Here is an 18,285-nt window from a genome sequence, read left to right as displayed (position 1 = left end):
TCATAATTTGTTAGAACATTTTGTACATTCGTGTTATACGTAAATAGATTGTAAAGTTATTAAGTAGACAACTGATAAAAGGTTGTACTGTAACTTTAATGATTCATCGAATATTGTTATCAATTTTACTATACACAAACAAACGTCAATTCCAAATATATCCTTGATTCATGATTCATCATTGAATAAGTTTGTTTGGGGAAACTGCAACCAGTGTTTAAATAGTATCAAGTTTTGTAATATGAGTAAGCTAGCGATAAAATGTTCTTTATGTCTATTTTTTTTGATTTTATAATTTTGCGCGTTTTTGTAGCTCCACCTAGCGTGGCATTGCAAAACTAACAAAGCCGAAAATTCCGCGGTATTTTTTTGCACCTTTTTAAGATATTGTCGAGATTGGTCGGAACTTATAGAGATTTCTACAATTATAACAAATCCAAGTTATGTTGTTACTTCTAAAGCATTTTATAAGTTTTGCATAGTTGGTACAGAACGAATAAAAAAATATTTTACCATGTAATACTGATTTGGCAGGTTGTCATTATAGTTCGCACTTCACTGGCAGATAGCACCATGACTCTCAGCTTGCGACGAGTTATAAAAAAAACAGTTTAACATTCCGGGTATTCCATTATTTCAACTGCATTATGCGACAAAGCGTTCTATATTTACCCTATGAATACAAAAATCACTAATTTTACTCCAAAAAAAGTAATTTTCCCTGTTATTAGTATTGCTATTAAATGTGAGATGGCGTTAATGTGATTGTTTTGGAAGCGCGCGCAGATATGGAATCAAAAATATGTATAGAATAAAGTGTACGCCCCACTTTGAACTTACAAAATTAACTAATTAATAACAATATAACTTTATCTTATTATTACAAAAATTAAATCATTTTATGTTAATCAAGATGTAAACTTTCAAAATGGAAGTTCATATATTGACAGGAACGAATACAGTCAAATATTTTATTATGAATTCCTTTGCAAACATAAAATGTGCAATCTCCAGAATAATATTAATATTAAAATGAAGCGTGCTAAGAATGTATAAAGCTTAAAATTCAATACGTTTTGCAGTATTTCAAGGATGACATTGGCAACTGCAGGGAATAAAACGTGCAACACTTAATTAGGAGTGAATATAAGCTGCGTTCATGTTACTAGTGTGACGTAAATGATAAACGTTTATACGAGAACAACATTCTTAAACAATTACAAACGATGAGCTCGTTTCTCAGATTGATGTTTCACGGTAGGATGATGGTTTTCTGCGACCGGCGCACTGACTCATCAGACCAGTGCCCGTCATACCGTCGCACGGTTAGGTTCGCTCTGTTAATCCTCAAATGTTCAAATCAGTACTATCTGTTCCAACAATTCGCAGTGACACACTTGTGTGAATTTATACAGCACGGACGATGTTATCAGTAATTTAAAACTGTTGACTGTTTGTCTTTTGAGTTTTTATTCGTCACAAAGGATCTTAACCGAAACACGGTTACTATTTGCTTCTCTAACATGGTAAGCGTTGAAAAAAGATGTATGTTGCATGGTTTCACGTGTACGGTTGACCGAACACACAAAAGATGCATGTATTTAGATTTCTTCGAGCGAAAGCAAAAGAAATTTCTTAACTTATTAGTACGGAACAATTGATTTCAACAAAATTTCTTTTAAATAATAAAAATACAGGGTATCATCACTGTTTAAATAATTTCGTACTTTAAATTGGATATTAAGCAATCAAGTCTGGTGAAATAAAGTGACAGTTTCACATTTTTTAAATGTAAACTATACGAAGTATTTATTCATATAATCTCTCAGATAAGATAATTTCGTTCTAATCAGATAAGATATGATTCATGGCATATTTTGACATAAAGAATTTTGTAAATTTCAATTCCGTACAAGGAGGGAATTTTAAAGTTTAAATAACATTAATAAGAATATGTACGTAATATGTACCATTATGTGTTTGTGACTACGCATCGCATAGTCACACATGATATTGTTACATGTTATATAGCCGCGCAATATATTACCAAGCGTTTTATAGTTATACGTTATGTCACCATGCATTATGTAGCTACGCGTTATACCACGCGGTATATTGCCCATTCGCGGCAATAAGGCGAAAGATAAAAAATTGATTGTCACGTTAAGTACCGTAATTCGTATCCTTGTTTTATTTTGTCATTGAACCAAGAGAAAATGAATCACTTCCCGTCCACGGGGAAACAAAGGAATGCGCAACGGTAGTCTAAGTACGGTCGTTACGTGAAAAAAATTGACGATCACGAAAATTGTGTCAGATGAAACGTTTTCATAATTAAACGTTTCGACACAATGTCGGCCGGCGTGGGCCATGAAAACTATATGTCACATGTAATCAACGACACTATGTTGTATTTAAAAACGTTAGTTTAGAATATTGATTTAATTTAACAAAATGTATAATTATAGATGTACGAACAATGGAAGCAAATCCATATAAGGTAAGGGACATTTTTCCTGTGTCCCAATTTGGCGCGAAATTTGAATGAGAACTATCTCCTACAAGGGCACAAATTATTATTGGCCTTGTTTCGTTCTTCCTCCCTTTAATTATTTGTATATAAAGCAGAAATTGTAGTAATGTATTTGCAGTAAATGAACTACTGATTTAAAATATATTGGGAAGAATAAGTAGTTATAAGCCTCACAGCACAGAAGCCATAATAGGATTTATATGTATGACTTCCCTTACTTCAATATAATTGCTATTAGATTTAAGGTTCATAACTCATTGATTTCAAGAAATCAATATACTATGTTCTACTATAAATAGAGTTATCATATTAGTATCTTTTAATTCTATTTACTAATTACTATTAGATGTGAAAAAATATTTTTCAGTTTTTGAAAGTAAAGTTTACTTCCATACTAATTTATATTTTATTGTTTTAGGTGTACCACTGGCAGAGTCAAAATGTTAAGGTTTCTGGAGTGGATGATATGGTTTTGCTCCCGAAAATTAATGAAGATGCTATAGTTGAAAATCTTCGAAAGAGATACATGGATGATTATATATTTGTATCCTTCTGTATCTAACTATTATTTATTTATAATTTAGTAAAATGTGAATTTAGTACTTAGAGATATGCTATCCTTATTAATTTATCTGTTATTTTACATAATAATTGTGTTACTTTAAACGATTTCTCACGTTAATGGCATTGTAAGAAATTTCAAACGATATTTTGCCTCTTATCGGTACAAATAGCTAAAATGTTTTAGATAAAAGTGATCAGTATTTTACTCTATATATTCCTTGTATTTTCACTCTATATTGATAAGCATGAAAATGTAATTATGATATCTCACATGCTAGCACAAAAGTTATAGTTAAAAATCAAAATAATTTCCTTAATAATTGTCAGACGTGTATAGGATGTGTTCTGGTATCGGTGAATCCCTTTAAACAGATGCCGTATTTTGGAGAAAAAGAGATAGAGATATATCAAGGAGCTGTAAGTAGTAAATAAATAAATAAATTTTTGTATAATCTGCTATGTAAAATTAGTTTTTAATTTGTAATATTTACTTTCTTAGGCACCATATGAAAATCCCCCACACATTTATGGATTAGCAGACGACATGTACAGAAATATGTTAATTGATAAAGAAAATCAATGTGTTATCATAAGGTAATACACTTTAATATTTTTCTCAAATCAGTTTTATAAATTTCATTTAAAACTAGTGATACTCACAGAAAATATTTATGTATTTTGCAGTGGAGAATCTGGGGCTGGAAAAACTGTTGCAGCTAAATATATCATGTCCTATATAGCAAAAGTCAGTGGTGGTGGTGCAAGAGTTCAAAAAGTAAAAGATGTAATTCTAGAATCCAATCCTCTTCTAGAAGCTTTTGGCAATGCAAAAACTACACGGAATAATAACAGTAGCAGATTTGTATGTATGTTTTAAGATTTCTTGATTTTATCACAGATTTAAATAAATTTAGAAATAAATACCCTTAACAACTAAACGTCTATTTCTCAAAATATACTTTATTTTTTACAGGGAAAATATGTGAAGATGCAGTTTGATTCTGGCGGTCAATCAATTGGTGGAAAGATTTTAAATTTTCTATTAGAGAAATCAAGAGTCACTTGTCACAACTATGGTGAAAGGAATTTTCACATATTTTATCAACTTGTAACTGGGACAAATCAGCAAATGAAATGTAAATATTCAATGATTATCAATACAGTATATTTAAATGTGTGCATGATATGAATATTACATTTTGCAGCTGAATTTGGATTAACCAATTTGGATTATTATCAATATCTCAGTTATGGTGGAAATTACAAGGTTGATGGAATGAATGACGCCCACGATTTTCAAGAAACATTAAAAGGTATTACTTTTAAAATTAAAGCTAAACTTTTAAAACTATTTATAATAACTGCATTTATCTTCTATAGGGCTTAGTGTAATGGGGATAAAGGATTCAGAGGTAATTGACATCTTGAGGCTTGTTGCTGGAATACTTCATTTAGGAAACATTCAATTTGTGGAGAACGGAAATCATTCAGAAATTGCTGATAAACAATGTATGTATTTTTTAATAGAATAAATAATTATTACACAAATAATATTGGTGATTTAAAATATTCAAAGTTAGTAATGGCGTGTATTTTTTATTACAGGTCTTGATTTCCCAGCTTATTTGCTTCAAGTATCAGCAGAACAATTAGCTTGTAAATTAACATCTCGAAAATTTGAATCAAAATGGGGAGCACAGTCTGAGAGCGTCGATGTTATTTTGAATGTAGAACAAGCTCTTTATACCAGAGATGCCTTGGCTAAGGACATTTATGCTAGACTTTTTGATTACTTGGTTAAAGTAAGTATATTTCAAATAATAACTATTTGTCTACGTTATAATGTGTATTACATCCTTCAATTTTCATTTACAGAAAGTAAATTCTGCGATGGAAACGAATACTGGTGGTCTTGAAATTGGGATTCTGGACATTTACGGTTTTGAAATCTTTGAGAGGAACGGTTTCGAACAGTTTTGTATCAACTTTGTCAACGAAAAGCTGCAGCAGATTTTCATTGAATTAACTTTAAAAGCTGAACAGGTAAGTACTTTAAATATTTATACCTGGAACTAACATCACGGTACAATAAAAGAATAATTGTTTTATAGAAGTAGTAAGGATAAGTTTACTAAATAATAATTTATTAAACATCATATTTACGTTTTACAATCACCTTATTTATAAGCGAAATCTACAGTATGTTTATTTTCAATAAGGTTTTTTTAAAATGTTAAATTTCAATCTTTGAGAACGTATTATTCATTCTTTGTCATTTCTTTCGAGCCTCATATTCATTTTTTGAAAACTTCTTAGGTGGATTCACCTTCAGAGTGGATGCTCCTTCAACTATTGAAGTTTATTCCTTAAATGTTTTGCGTCTGTAAAACCAGGAGTACCCTGGTAATATCTCAAGTTCAAGCATTACCAGACAAACAATGTTCATCAATCGTATGCATTATCGATTATCAAGAGAAGCTGTATCCTGGCAATACATCTTCTCTTCTTAAAGCATAATTCTGAACGGGTGTTGTTTGTGCCATCAGTGTCCTACTATGGAATTTCGATGGTGGTGCAGGTATTTGCTTTGGTAATTCACTGGAAGTCACCATAGAACCTTCAGTAGTAGCAAGAGCGTCTAAGCTGTAAATTGAAGCTAATCTATTTAACCTTTTAGCGTCTGACCATGAATGATTCCTTTGATGCCCATGATTTCTATCAAATTTCTTTGGTGAACGATTCTTCTTAAAATATTGAGATTTTGAATTCGTTTGCCTTTGAAACGGTGGCGTCACTCTGAGGAATCCTATGGGATCATTAGTGGAGGTGATTTTTGGAGCCAAATTCTTTCTAAACGTGCCACTATGTCCTCTTACGTTTACATAAACTTTTGGTCTACTGTTTTTTAAATAATACAATTTCTCATCGTAATTCTGAATCTTTGGTGACTCTATTAGGACATGTCTGTCCTCATTGAACGAATTTAGCTTGAAGGTTGAAGTTAATCCAACGTCTCTCACGCCAAAAATGGAATGTGGTATCACTTCTGGATTTGGATAGCTATTGTTGTGCACTTTCTGTGATTGCTTCAACATTGCGTGTACTATATTTTGTAGGTTGGTAGTGTCCATATCGTCCGGGCTTTGAAGTTCAATTTCTACAAGACTAAACAAGAAGAAAATAACGTTACTGTGGCATTTCAGTTAGAGGATAAACAATCATTTACCTGAGTTATTTTACAAATATATAAGTTATCAAAATTTTATTAAATTGTCCATATTAATGTCAGGTTGTTTTTGACGTTGGCTACAAAATTGATAGATTTTGAAAGATATTTGATCAGTGACACGTTAACTGATTATAATTACCTCGAAGTTTTTTTCTTATTTCCTGTGTTTCTATTGTGACTTAGTTTTTCACTTAATTAATTAGGTCGATTCCCATGAAAAATTTCATAATCTTGAAACAATGGAGTTACAACTCGTCATTTTCTTGAGGAAGAACATTTATGGAACACCGTTTAAGCAATATTATGTTTAAGCGGGGTATTTTTACATGTTTAATGGAATATAATGAAGCATAATTAACAGAAGAATCAAAATTTTGCATAACTAATTCGTATAGAAGTTGTGTTTCTTAGAAATCGTTGTTTTTACCGAAGGTAATATGTCGTAATTAAATATTTGTTACCTGTAATCGTTGGTATTTGTTCTTTCTATATTGGGATTTTGTGAGAAGTCCTGTACAGATTTCCCATCGTATAGATCTCGATCATTCGTTCTTCGTTCATAGTGTTGAATGTGATTCGGTGAGGAAGGCGGCCTCGGCAAAACCATTGCTGAGAATGATCGTTGAATAAGTACAAAAAGTACTGTCGTTCTGTAATATTTCACTGCTGCTAACATCCTAAAAAGCAGTTTAATTCCATACATGTTATCCGTATAAAAAAATAATTGATACACCATTCTATGAAATAGAAACCGAGGGAAACCTCCGCTCATTATTTTCATGTAAAGAAAAATAGTGTTAAATGCTTGTATCATTACATGCCTCAGATATAATTAAAAACGAGGTTTTCTTTTTTGCAACGAATAGTATTGTCCGTTTTCACCCAGAAAGAAGGGGAAAACATTAACGTTCCTGGTCAGTAACATAGTATAGCATACGCGGAACGCGTTATTATAACTGCAGTGAAAGTTTTACTTGTTCTCAAGAGCAGACTCGAAAAAAAAGAATCAAATAATACAGTTTTGCTTATTGTCGCTTCTAAATACGTTAAATTAGCGTGGCATTTTAGTAAGAGCTTGTTTAATGTCGTTTCTAAAATTGCTTCCTTGTAGGAACAAACGATGCGTCCGGAGAGTCGACGACGGTACTTAGATTTTAGAATTTTGGGACTTTGAAACTTTTGAATTTGGAATTTTGGAAATTTAGGGACTTTCAATTTTAAGATTTTAAGATCTTAAAAGTTTGGAAATTTAGGGTTTTGAATCTTAGTGGTTTGAGTAATTGGAATTTTCTAATTTTGAGATTGAGTTTTCGGGGTTTTTGAAATTTGCGAAGTTCAGAGTGTAGGAATTTTCAGATTTTGGGATTTTGGGATTGTGAAACTTTCGAACTTTGAAATTTTAGAATTTTAAGATTTTGAGATTTTTGGACATTGAAAGTTTGGAATTTTCGAGATTATGGAATTTTGAGATTTTGATCTTTGGAATTTCGAAATTTTAGAATTTTGAGGTTTTGGAACTTTGAGACCTCGGAATTTTTGTAAGTGAGAATTTTGAATTTTAAAGGTTTTGAGAATTTGAAAGTAGCGTTCCAATATTTTAATTTTCCATTTATCAAAATGTTCTAATTTCCAGCTATTTCGATTTTGAAATATTATAATGTTCTACAATTTCTAATATATTATCCTAATATTTCAGTATGAAATCTTCAGGAGTTGCAACAGTTAAGTACTTGAATTTAAAGTTCTCAATTTGTCCTCACACTCAAGATACCTACATCTACCACATATCTGTGCGCAGAGTCGGCGGCGCAAAGTCCTTAAATCCCTACACTTACAGACTTTAGATCTCCAACAGTTGCATCAAACTGGCGAATTATAACTTCATTCTTTACTATAATAATATTTTGCAATTCTCAATATTCTTTTAATTTAATTACTTCACATAAAAAATCAATTAATTTCAATTTATCCACAAATCTATACCTGAGTACCAGAAATTAACTAAATAGAAAATGGAAATAAAAATTAATCAAATAAAGAAAGAAAATCAAAGTAAAAATTAATGAAACAGTAAAAGAAAATTAAAATTAGAATAAATCAAATGAAGAAAGAAAATTAAAATAAAAATTAAGGAGACAGTAAAAGAACATTAAAATTAAAATTAATTAAATAAAGAACGAAAATTAAAATAAAAATTATTCAAACAGAAAAAGAAAATTAAATTTGAAATTAACGAAAGAATAGAAGTAAATAAAAATGATAATTTTAAGTATGAAAAGGAATATAAAGTGGATTTGGTCCGATTTTCAGGTACAGAAATATTGATATGCACTAGATTTAGCAACGAACGAAGTTGTGATATTCTTCGCTGTTCCTACATTGTGTTCTCTTTCTTTTTTTTGTAAAGTGTGACACTCTAGGAGCGAGGATATCGTTGCGTGTCCAAGAAAGTATCTCACAGCAATCTTTGTAATCATAGCTTACTGTTCGCCCTAGCAAAGTAACGGAAAAGTCCTCCTTTCCAAAGAGATCTATGGTCCGAGTACCCCGGTGGGTGTGGTTCTTTCAATGTAAGTTCGTGTTGCAGCGGAAACAGGTTCTCTTAAAAAGTGCAAGTGCATTCGTTGGCCTGGTGAACGTACTCGATTTATACTTGGTGAACGTAAGAGTCCACGTGGACTTGGTCTGTCAAATGGCTTTAGTTTCTACCGGTTGTGTTATGCTCGCGCTTGTCTCCTTACAGAGTTCCATTCTTTCCTGTTTAGTTTCGATACTTTGTTATATCATTTAAACACCGATCCAGATTATTCCTTTCAAATAATTATATCCGCCACTTCAAATAAGAATAATGGTCATTTAATTTCCGTAGCGTTTCGTAACGTTCTGGGTTGTTCACGGCCCAGACTTAATTTACTATCCTTTTTACTTTTACGTCTCAGAATATTCGCATAAAATATCAGAACTAATTTAAAAGTGAATGTTTCGAACGCGTTCACTGCACTTATGTAATATATGATAATACTATTCATTTTTCTTTTTTTTCATCAAGGTAGCTCATGAATATACATCACGAATCGTGTGTAAAGTTCTTATTATATGTTTGTATCGTACCTGAAGTATAAGATGAAATTGGGTTAAATTTGATCTTCCTATATCAATCTTGCGGGTGTACTTGCGGTAAGTGGCTATCTAAAAAATGTATGCACGTCACTCGAACGCAAGATATCCAATTAAATATGGATCATTGACTATACTCGGCAGAAAATATTCAAATTAATAATACGAAAAATTCATTTATGTGTTAATCACTCACAATGAAGAGTTACTCGATTTCGCGTATCTTATAATTAACGTCTCGTATCCATTATAAAATCTATCGATCATGTTTCGCGCGCAAATACCGCGCTTCACCGATTCCACGAAAATCCTGCAGAATTAGATGAATGAAATTTAATGAACAAGTTGCACAGACGATGGTTCTGTTTGCACTGCCGCCAAGGATCGAGTGAAGGTAATGAAATAGCTAAGTGAAACGTACGTTCTCTATCCTTTGCTTTCTCTTGTTAGTCTTTCTCTTTGTTTATGTACACTGTACTGCAACGTTGGCTTCCTTTAGTTAAGGAGGAAGTGGAGGAAAAGGTTAAACTATAACTAAGTTCCCCCTAGGCTCTCCCTAGCCTCGCTTAGACCCTCGCGGGACTCTTTTTGTGACTTTCCAGATTTTCTGATCTTGGCGTTTTAGGACTTTTGAAAATTTTGGTGTTGCAATTTGGGGGTTTATAATTGTTGAATGGTGGGACTTTGGTAATTTGGGATTTTAGAATTTTTGGATATTGGAGGTTTCAGAGTCTGAGACTTTGGGACTCTTGAGAATTTTTGAATATTGGAATATTGCAATTTTGAGATTTTGGAGCTTCGATAATTTAGGATTTTAGAATTTTGGAATATTGGAACTTTCAGATTCTGAGACTTTGGGACTATTGAAAATTTTGGAATATCGGAATATTGCAAGTTTGAGATTTTGGAACTTTGTTAATTTAAGATTTAAACATTTTTTAATATTGGGAGTTTGGAATATTATAATTTAGAATATTGGAATTTTGTAATATTGCAATCTTGGAATTTTTGGATTTTGAGACTTTGAAACTTTGTAATATTCAAATATTGCAATTTTGAGAGTTGGCAATTTGGTTATATTGTGTCTTTGGAATTTTTGTGCTTTGAAAATTCTGAAACCTAAGAATTTTTCAGTTTTGAGATTTTGAATCTACGAAATTAAGATTTTAGAATTTCGGAATACTGAAACCTGGGAATTTTGAGAATTAGAAAAATGCTTTAAGGATATTGGAATTTTAAAATTGAAAAATTTCAGGATAAAAAATTTACCAATATATAAACTTGTAACTTTAGTAATTTAGAATACAAGAAATTTTGTAATTTAACAACTTTAGTAATTTAAAAATCTGTGAATTTGAAGATCAGTATACTTGAAAGCTCCATAATTAAAAAATTTGCGTTTCAAAAAATCTTTTCCAGAAATCTAGGTTCTTCATGAACTCTCCCTAACTTGCTATTGCCTAGGCTACCTAGGCTCCTTTCCTCAAAATGTGTTATGCACTTATTCCTCTCTATATTATATCGTAGTAGATGTATCTATAAGTAGCCAGATGTATCTATTCCTTTTATTAAAGCAGTGATTATATAGATCAATAGCTAAAGAATTTTCAAGACGGGCTCTATAATTTCGTGTGAAATGGATAGAATAACTGCCTTAAGATGTATACCAGCATCTTGTTCCAAATATCCCTGTATCGCCTGATCTATTAAGAACGGATATCCTTTACTTGAAATTATGTTTGTAGGAGTCATAATGTTTCTCTCTGTTCACCATTAATAATGAATGTACCTTTTAAACGTTATGAGACAACATTACCACACAAATACGCGTGTACTTAATTCGTTTGAAACATATTTATAATTATGTAATGCATATTACATTTTCTTTAAAAACTGCGAGAATTTCGTTGATCGAAAAAATATAACACTTTCATCGTTTTATTAATTATTTTATACTTGTGTAATATAAAAATGTGATACGTGTGTCACCGTATAGTAAACCGTTAGTAAAAAAGAGAAAAGAGACTTTTAACGCGTGTAAGGTAATTGGTTCAAAAGACACAAACGTGTATGAGAAACTGTTCTCCATTGTTACGGAATGAGAAAATTAAAGAAGCCAGATAATGTGCGAGATATACACGCATTCTGGGTTAATTGCGGTGAAAATTTTCAGTGGATCTTCGTTAACTCTTGTCAATAAGTAATCATTTTTCGTGTTACGATTTGTACACGCGTGGCTAATAATATAAACAAACACGTTACGTAAACGTGAATTATCGTAACAATAGTTTTACAATGCTTTATATTATTTAAACATAATTTTACAATAATTTATACTACTATTTTTTCTTTCCCTCTGGTTTATTGAATTTCATATACTTTTTTAGCATTTCCAAAAAGTATTGAATGAAAAAGTTTCAATCTGTTTGCCGGAAATAAAGCGAAAGTTCTACTAACAGGAGAATTCGGGTTTTTTCACGAATCACTTAAAAACTGAATGGGTCAAGTTGTTTAACTGTTCATCTGTATCCTCAAAGCACTTTGTGTCACAGGTTAACGATATGAGATTTTTAAGATAAGAAAAAAGAAGATCATGGATCTCCATAAACGGAAAAGTTGTTCTCATTTTTTCCCATAAGACATTTATGTTTAGAAATATAATTGTTAATGAAGAAACCAATATTAAACTAAAAGAGATTAAACAGTATAAACATTTGCAATGATATTCGTTAATGAAACAGTGGAACTTTCCTTTTAATAACGATTTTAATATTCTGTACAATTAGGAAGAGCTTTCTCTGTGGTCAAGCACTGAATAATAAGTACTTACAAATACCTAATGTACAGTTATTGGTACATTTATTTTCTCCAGGGAACATAAATACATATTTCACTCAATTTTGAAATTGAAAATTATTTTTACTTTCAGTAATATTCATTTTTTCACTGATTTTAATTATAATCTTTTTTTAGAGAAGAGAGTGTAGGAAGAGCCTTGAAAATCCCTAGGAAAACCCTGGTAGAAAATCTTGTAAGAATTCTGGGATGACTTAAAGAGATTTCTGAGAGAACATACAGATATTTTTAGAACTCTGAAAAAACGGGACTCTGGGAGAAGCTGGAAGATCTCTGGAAATAGGGACATCCTAGGAGGATCCCTGGAAGAACTCTTATGGAGACCTCACACGTTCAACAGATAGTTCACTGTTTGACAGTACTGAAATATTGATAACATATATTAATTGTAAACTTACAAATTTGTAAAGGGTATTTAAGATTTTGAGAACTTGGGAACTTATGTATTAGAAATTTGTATTTAGATAGAATACATAATACATAGAAATATATTTAGAAATTTGAGAATCCAAGAGTTTGAAAATTTAGGGATTTAAGAATTTGGTATTTGAGGATTTGAAAGCTAAAATGTTGAATAACTTGGAAATTCAAAAGCATAAAGATTTGGTTACTTGAAAATTTGTAAATTAGGAAATTTAAAAATGTATAAAGTGAAAAATCAACTTAGAAACTGGGGAAATTAGTTATTTGACCATTTATAAATTTGTAGATTTTTAAATGTGAGCTCAATATTTATTAACAGTACTGAAATAGTGACAATGTATCCAAATCTGGAAATATTTATAGACAATATAAATCATCCATAAGAGAGTCTACAGAGATTTCTGAAAAGTCCTAACAAAACTTAAGAAAAACCTAAAAAGAACCTAGAGGTAGTTTAGGACAATCTAAGGAGGACTTCTCTTATAGTTTCTGTTAACTAAGGAATTTTAAACTGCACATTTAAACGAACCACATTTCTTGATTTATTATAATTGATTATTTTGCTAGTGTCATGTATAAAACATTACTTCAGCTTCAGGGTGTGTTCTCGATTTGATAGGAATCGCAAATAAGAGGTCAGTAATGGCAGTCATTGTCGGACGACCGATAAATAAACCCGGTAAACGAGATTGTTGTCCACATGGAAATAGAGTACTCCGCCTCGGGTTAAAGCGAAAAGGATCGTACCACTTTTGCCGTCACCTCTCGATGCTCACCGCAACTAGACCGAATAAAAAACACTCGAGGAAACATCGAGACGACTAAATTGCTTGCTACTGAAAAAGCCATCTGTTGTCACGAAATGTTTCGGAATGAGATTCGGAGCGGAACCATGTGTTTTATTGATGCAGACCGTGGGACATTCGATTGTCTACAAATAACACGGATATTCAAATAATCTACAACTTTGTAAAACTACGCGGCTTTCGAATTTCATGTTTCCTATACTTTGAGGCATTTCGTGTCTAGATTTCTAAAAATGAATTTTAATGAAAATTTCATTGAAAGTCGTAGAAAGTTGCAATAATTAAGAAATAAACAGAATTTGGAGAAATTAATTGAAATAGAATATGTTAGTTGATTTTTCATTATTTTTTAGTACTTTTTTTTATTGTAACGAATTCAATAATGAAACGTTGTAAGTTAAATCGTAAAGAATACTGAAGCATTAAAAATAACAGTGGGCTCCTTTCTCTGTTTCTTTTTTATTGTTATGTAATTATGGTCGTCTGAACTGATTGTATAAAATATGGTGCAGGTGATTGAAATGAAAAGTGATTTTTAATAGGGCCGCGATCACGTCATTAATACTTTCCTTTCTATCGTGGCGAAATGTAATACTGTTTTTACGTGAGCGATGCACACTTGGGTGGCGCACAATTAATTATACAGGACGATTCAAATGAAGTGTTATTTTCACCATTATTCTAATATTTATACAAATATTTCTGGGTTTCAGGAGGAATATGTAGCGGAAAATATAAAGTGGACACCGATAGAATACTTCAACAATGCAGTGGTAGTTGATCTTCTGGAGGGAAAACGTTTACCAGGGCTTTTCTTGGTGCTGGATGATGTGTGTGCTACTCTTCATGGAGGAAGCACTGGAGCTGATGCAGATTTGCAGAAAGTAATGCTCTTTAATTGCATGTATATTTATAGTGATGTTAAATATAAGCTAATGTGAGTTAGTTGTAAGTTTCATTTATTGGTTGTCATCAACTTGTACATGATCAATTCCTTTGTTCGAAATCATTATCTATCTGAACAATATATATAATATACATTAATACTAATTTATTAGTACCCGTCTCTAAGATATAGTTTCAGAATAATATTAACTTATTTAGCTAACACTATTTACAATTGTGCAGATTTACATTAAATTAATATCTTTTAATATCAATTACAGAAATTGTCAGGAGTAGCCAACAAACATGAGCATTACCAAAGCACAAGTGAGGGGTTCGCTATTTATCACTATGCAGGAGTAGTCTCCTACTCAGTTGATGGTTTCTGTGATAAAAATCGCGACGTACTATTTTTGGATCTCGTGGAATTAATGCAATCCAGCACGAAGTAAGTATTTTTATGGAACACCCTGTACATCTCTACATCTTCATAAGAGATACGTGGTTACTACATGAATTTATATAGAAACCCATCACCCATATTATTAATTAAGAATATTAGAATTAAGTACTTGATCTAGATAATAAAAGTAAAAGTACACATGAGTTATTAAAAATGAAAATACTATGAATCAGAATGTTAATACTATCAACCCAACAATTTAATTTTAAAATTGATATATTTTCAATTTACAGTTCTTTGATTCGCACGTTATATTTGCACGGTACTCAAACAAATAAAACAAAAACGCTGAAGTCGAGGCCTACCACTGCTGGTAACAAAATACGAGAACAAGCTAGTCAGTTGGTCAATCAGTTGATGAAATGTACTCCGCATTACATCAGGTGTATCAAACCAAATGAAACGAAAAGACCTCGAGACTGGGATCCAGTTAGAGTGAAACATCAGGTATTATTTCTTCATTAACTTTACAGCTATATTCTTTTTAAATAACATCTAAACTTACCACGTTACCGACAGCGCAAATTACTCCTGATTCTATGTTACGTGTCAAACATTTCTAATTTGAAACTTTGATGAATTTATGCAAGCATGAAGTACAAATAGCTTCAAACAATAAACAGTGAATGTATACTTTATATATGTTATAAAATGCACGAAAGTAAAAATATGTATATATAATTTTAAAAAACGTTGTTGAGCAAAGTTGGAGATTTGCCTACTCAGTCGATAATGTGTTAAGAGCATTCTCTCAGATTCTCATTTACTTCTGTTTGTTCAAAAAGCAACTTGTATAACGTTGTACAATTTTTCCAAAGTAATACTAGTGTTAAGAGTAATGTTATATACTAAATGTTGAGTAAAGTAATTGTAATTATTCAGTCAACAAGGAAATATTTCATTGATCTTTTTACACTAATTGTTTATTTTACTGAAATTATAATTTTAATTTTGCACGATTATTACTCTTATCGGCACTCTGCTCTTATCATAGAAATTAAAATTCACGTGACGCATGTCTCTCCATAACAATATTTTCTGTCTCTTATGCCATGTAGGTAGAATATTTGGGTTTAAAAGAAAATATAAGAGTACGTAGAGCTGGTTTCGCATACAGAAAATCGTTCTCTAAATTTTTATATAGATATGGAATCCTCACGAAACAAACTTGGCCACATTGGTCCGGGGATGAAAAACAAGGAGTAGAATGGATATTACAGAGTCTTCATATAGATAGATCTCAGTATCAGCTTGGTAGAACGAAATTGTTCATAAAGGCTCCTGAAAGCGTAAGTTTCATTCATTCCACAAATTTACAATTTCTTTTTTTTATAAATGTTTTATCATTTTTCCAATTAGCTGTTTATGTTGGAAGAAGCAAGAGATAGAAAGTACAATTCATATGCAAGAGTTATTCAAAGAGCATTTAAAAAGTATTTTGCTCGAAAGAGACAAAATCAAGAGAAGCAACAAGCAGCTGATTTATTGTTTGGTCGAAAAGAACGGAGACGAGCAAGTTTGAATCGAAATTTTGTAGGCGACTACATAGGATTAGAAGGAAAACCGCAGCTAATGAATCTAATTGGAAGAAGAGAAAAAGTTTTCTTCGCTGAAATAGTAAAGAAGTATGATAGAAGATTTAAGGTATGTATACATTTTCATACGAAAATTATCATTGAAAATATTTGATGTGGGATAAATTGATGATAAATTGCAGATAAGTAGAAGAGATCTTATTTTAACTAATAAATATTTATATCTAATTGGTCGAGAACAAATTAAAAAAGGTGTGGAAAAGAAAAAATTAGTAGAAGTTATAAAAAGGAAACTCGCATTCAATCAAATTAGTCACGTATCATTGAGTACGCTTCAAGTAAGTTAAACATGCTCTTTGTTGTAAGAAAAATAATCTGACTCTTTGAATAATTGCAGGATGATTTTCTTATTATACATACAAAAGATGATTATTGCAGTTTATTGGAATCAGTGTTTAAAACAGAATTCTTAATTAATCTTAACAAAAGATATCTTGAAGAAACTGGACACATCTTAAACATCAAATTTAGTAATAAGTAAGAATTATAGAAGAATCTTCAAATCAAGATTTATAATAAAATGGAGGTAATGTATGTATTTTTACAGTTTAGAATTTAAGCTGAAGAAAGAAGGTTGGGGAGGTGGAGGTACAAGACAGCTAAAATTCACTCAAATTGATTATGGTGATAAAGAAATTCTAAAACCAAATGGGAAGACTCTCAATGTCTGGATTGGACCAGGATTACCAAATACCACTAGTAAGTAATTAATTTGTATTTTTTAATATCCAAAAATCAATTATGTTCCTATTTCAGAACCAAATACAAACGTATCAACAACGACGTCAAAAAACAAACCTCACAAAGTGAAACATAATAATTCTTTTTCATCAACTGCTCCATACTCAGTTGCAAACAAACCTGCTCGAGCTGTAATCATAGAAAGAAATCAAAGTATGCGTCAACAGCATAAACCTGATTATATAGTTGCTTCAAAACCAGCTGTACCATCGAATAGACCTACTTTACGTATGCCGGTGGCAAAATTACCGACACAAGAGAAGAAACAAACAACAAAACAACCGGGAAAACTAGCGAATAATTCTGTACCTTTGATGGGCATGTTCGCCAATCCTAAATCTGTACCGCGGGGTAAATTAATTTAACTTGGACATCGATTGAAACATTAAGTGATATAAAATTAATGAGTGTATTAATGTATAAAAATCAACAGGCTTGCTGAGATTTCCACCTCCACCCTCTGAACCACCTCCGCCTCAGACACCAGGAACTATGCCTGCAGGATTTAGGCTTCCAGCACTTAATAATAACCAAAGTACAACGTGTAATAAAGAAATGCAAACAGTTAAAGAATGGAATACTAAACAAACAGTAAATAATAATAACAACGAAGCTAGTGCGTCTCGGGCTCCAAATGTTAAGCCAAGGTTACCAAAAGTAAAAGCTTTATACGACTACAATCCGCAAGATCTCGATGAATTAGAACTTAAGGAAGGTGATATCCTTGAAGTACTCAAAGAACGTAAGTTTATAGTCGTTAGTTCTATCATTAGTTGTTAACAATTAATTGTACATTAAATTACACTTTTTCGTTTAGATGAAGGTGGTTGGTGGCACGGAATGTTAAATGGAAAAACAGGGCTTTTTCCATCTAATTACGTTGCTAAATTATAAAATTTTGCGGTCAAAACTCCAGTATTATCTCTTAAAATATGTTTCTCAGGGAACAAATGAATAAATCGAAACTTTCAAAAACAATATATATTTTGGCCTTAAACTGTGCTAAAATTCTATAAACTACTCATAAGATATTTGTAATCAGAATAAGTAAATTACAATTTAGATCAATTTTT

At 31.5% G+C, this 18,285-nt stretch overlaps 2 protein-coding genes across 6 annotated transcripts; one reads left to right on the top strand and one right to left on the bottom strand.

Annotated features, from left to right (window-relative positions):
- The first annotated feature begins 1,276 nt into the window (after nt 1–1,276).
- On the top strand, nt 1,277–18,190 carry LOC100882023 (unconventional myosin-Ie). Of its 3 annotated transcripts, none has more exons than XM_076532682.1 (21): nt 1,277–1,526; nt 2,952–3,077; nt 3,425–3,514; nt 3,597–3,691; nt 3,782–3,959; nt 4,071–4,233; nt 4,303–4,410; nt 4,478–4,606; nt 4,703–4,899; nt 4,973–5,140; nt 14,242–14,412; nt 14,695–14,861; nt 15,110–15,323; nt 15,935–16,165; nt 16,236–16,520; nt 16,594–16,749; nt 16,809–16,948; nt 17,019–17,170; nt 17,228–17,563; nt 17,646–17,954; nt 18,030–18,190. In XM_076532682.1, the coding sequence occupies exons 1-21, from the start codon at nt 1,524–1,526 to the stop codon at nt 18,104–18,106; spliced, it is 3,495 nt and encodes a 1,164-aa protein (XP_076388797.1). In that variant the 5' UTR covers nt 1,277–1,523; the 3' UTR covers nt 18,107–18,190. The 3 variants fall into 3 exon arrangements, with proteins under 3 accessions (XP_076388797.1, XP_003700311.1, XP_012153836.1); XM_003700263.3 differs by lacking the exon at nt 1,277–1,526 and adding an exon at nt 1,956–2,500; XM_012298446.2 differs by lacking the exons at nt 1,277–1,526; nt 2,952–3,077; nt 3,425–3,514; nt 3,597–3,691 and having other exon boundaries at nt 3,788–3,963.
- Nucleotides 5,221–9,842, bottom strand: LOC105664323 (uncharacterized). 3 transcript variants are annotated; one of them, XM_076532699.1, is made up of 4 exons: nt 9,640–9,842; nt 9,438–9,574; nt 6,788–7,003; nt 5,221–6,262 (listed from the first exon to the last, which is right to left on the bottom strand). In XM_076532699.1, the coding sequence occupies exons 3-4, from the start codon at nt 7,000–7,002 to the stop codon at nt 5,566–5,568; spliced, it is 912 nt and encodes a 303-aa protein (XP_076388814.1). In that variant the 5' UTR covers nt 7,003; nt 9,438–9,574; nt 9,640–9,842; the 3' UTR covers nt 5,221–5,565. The 3 variants fall into 3 exon arrangements, with proteins under 3 accessions (XP_076388814.1, XP_076388813.1, XP_012153832.2); XM_076532698.1 differs by having other exon boundaries at nt 9,438–9,515; XM_012298442.2 differs by lacking the exons at nt 9,438–9,574; nt 9,640–9,842 and adding an exon at nt 8,811–9,366.
- Nucleotides 18,191–18,285: the final 95 nt, after the last annotated feature.

The sequence above is a fragment of the Megachile rotundata genome, chromosome 6 (assembly GCF_050947335.1).
Source record: "Megachile rotundata isolate GNS110a chromosome 6, iyMegRotu1, whole genome shotgun sequence".
Taxonomy (NCBI): Eukaryota; Metazoa; Arthropoda; class Insecta; order Hymenoptera; family Megachilidae; genus Megachile; species Megachile rotundata.
Note: the sequence above shows the minus strand (reverse complement) of the source record. Positions and strands in the feature narration are given on the sequence as shown.

What these genes read in the sequence shown, in the direction of transcription:
- LOC100882023 (XM_003700263.3), top strand. Translation starts at nt 2,480, where the DNA reads ATGGAAGCAAATCCATATAAG. An exon ending in TAGAGATATATCAAGGAGCT is followed by an intron (nt 3,515 to 3,596) that starts GTAAGTAGTAAA and finishes TTACTTTCTTAG; the next exon opens with GCACCATATGAAAATCCCCC. An exon ending in AACATCAAATTTAGTAATAA is followed by an intron (nt 16,949 to 17,018) that starts GTAAGAATTATA and finishes GTATTTTTACAG; the next exon opens with TTTAGAATTTAAGCTGAAGA.
- LOC105664323 (XM_076532699.1), bottom strand. Translation starts at nt 7,002, where the DNA reads ATGTTAGCAGCAGTGAAATATTACAGAACGACAGTACTTTTTGTACTT. An exon ending in ACAAATACCAACGATTACAG is followed by an intron (nt 6,263 to 6,787) that starts GTAACAAATATT and finishes CTTCTTGTTTAG; the next exon opens with TCTTGTAGAAATTGAACTTC.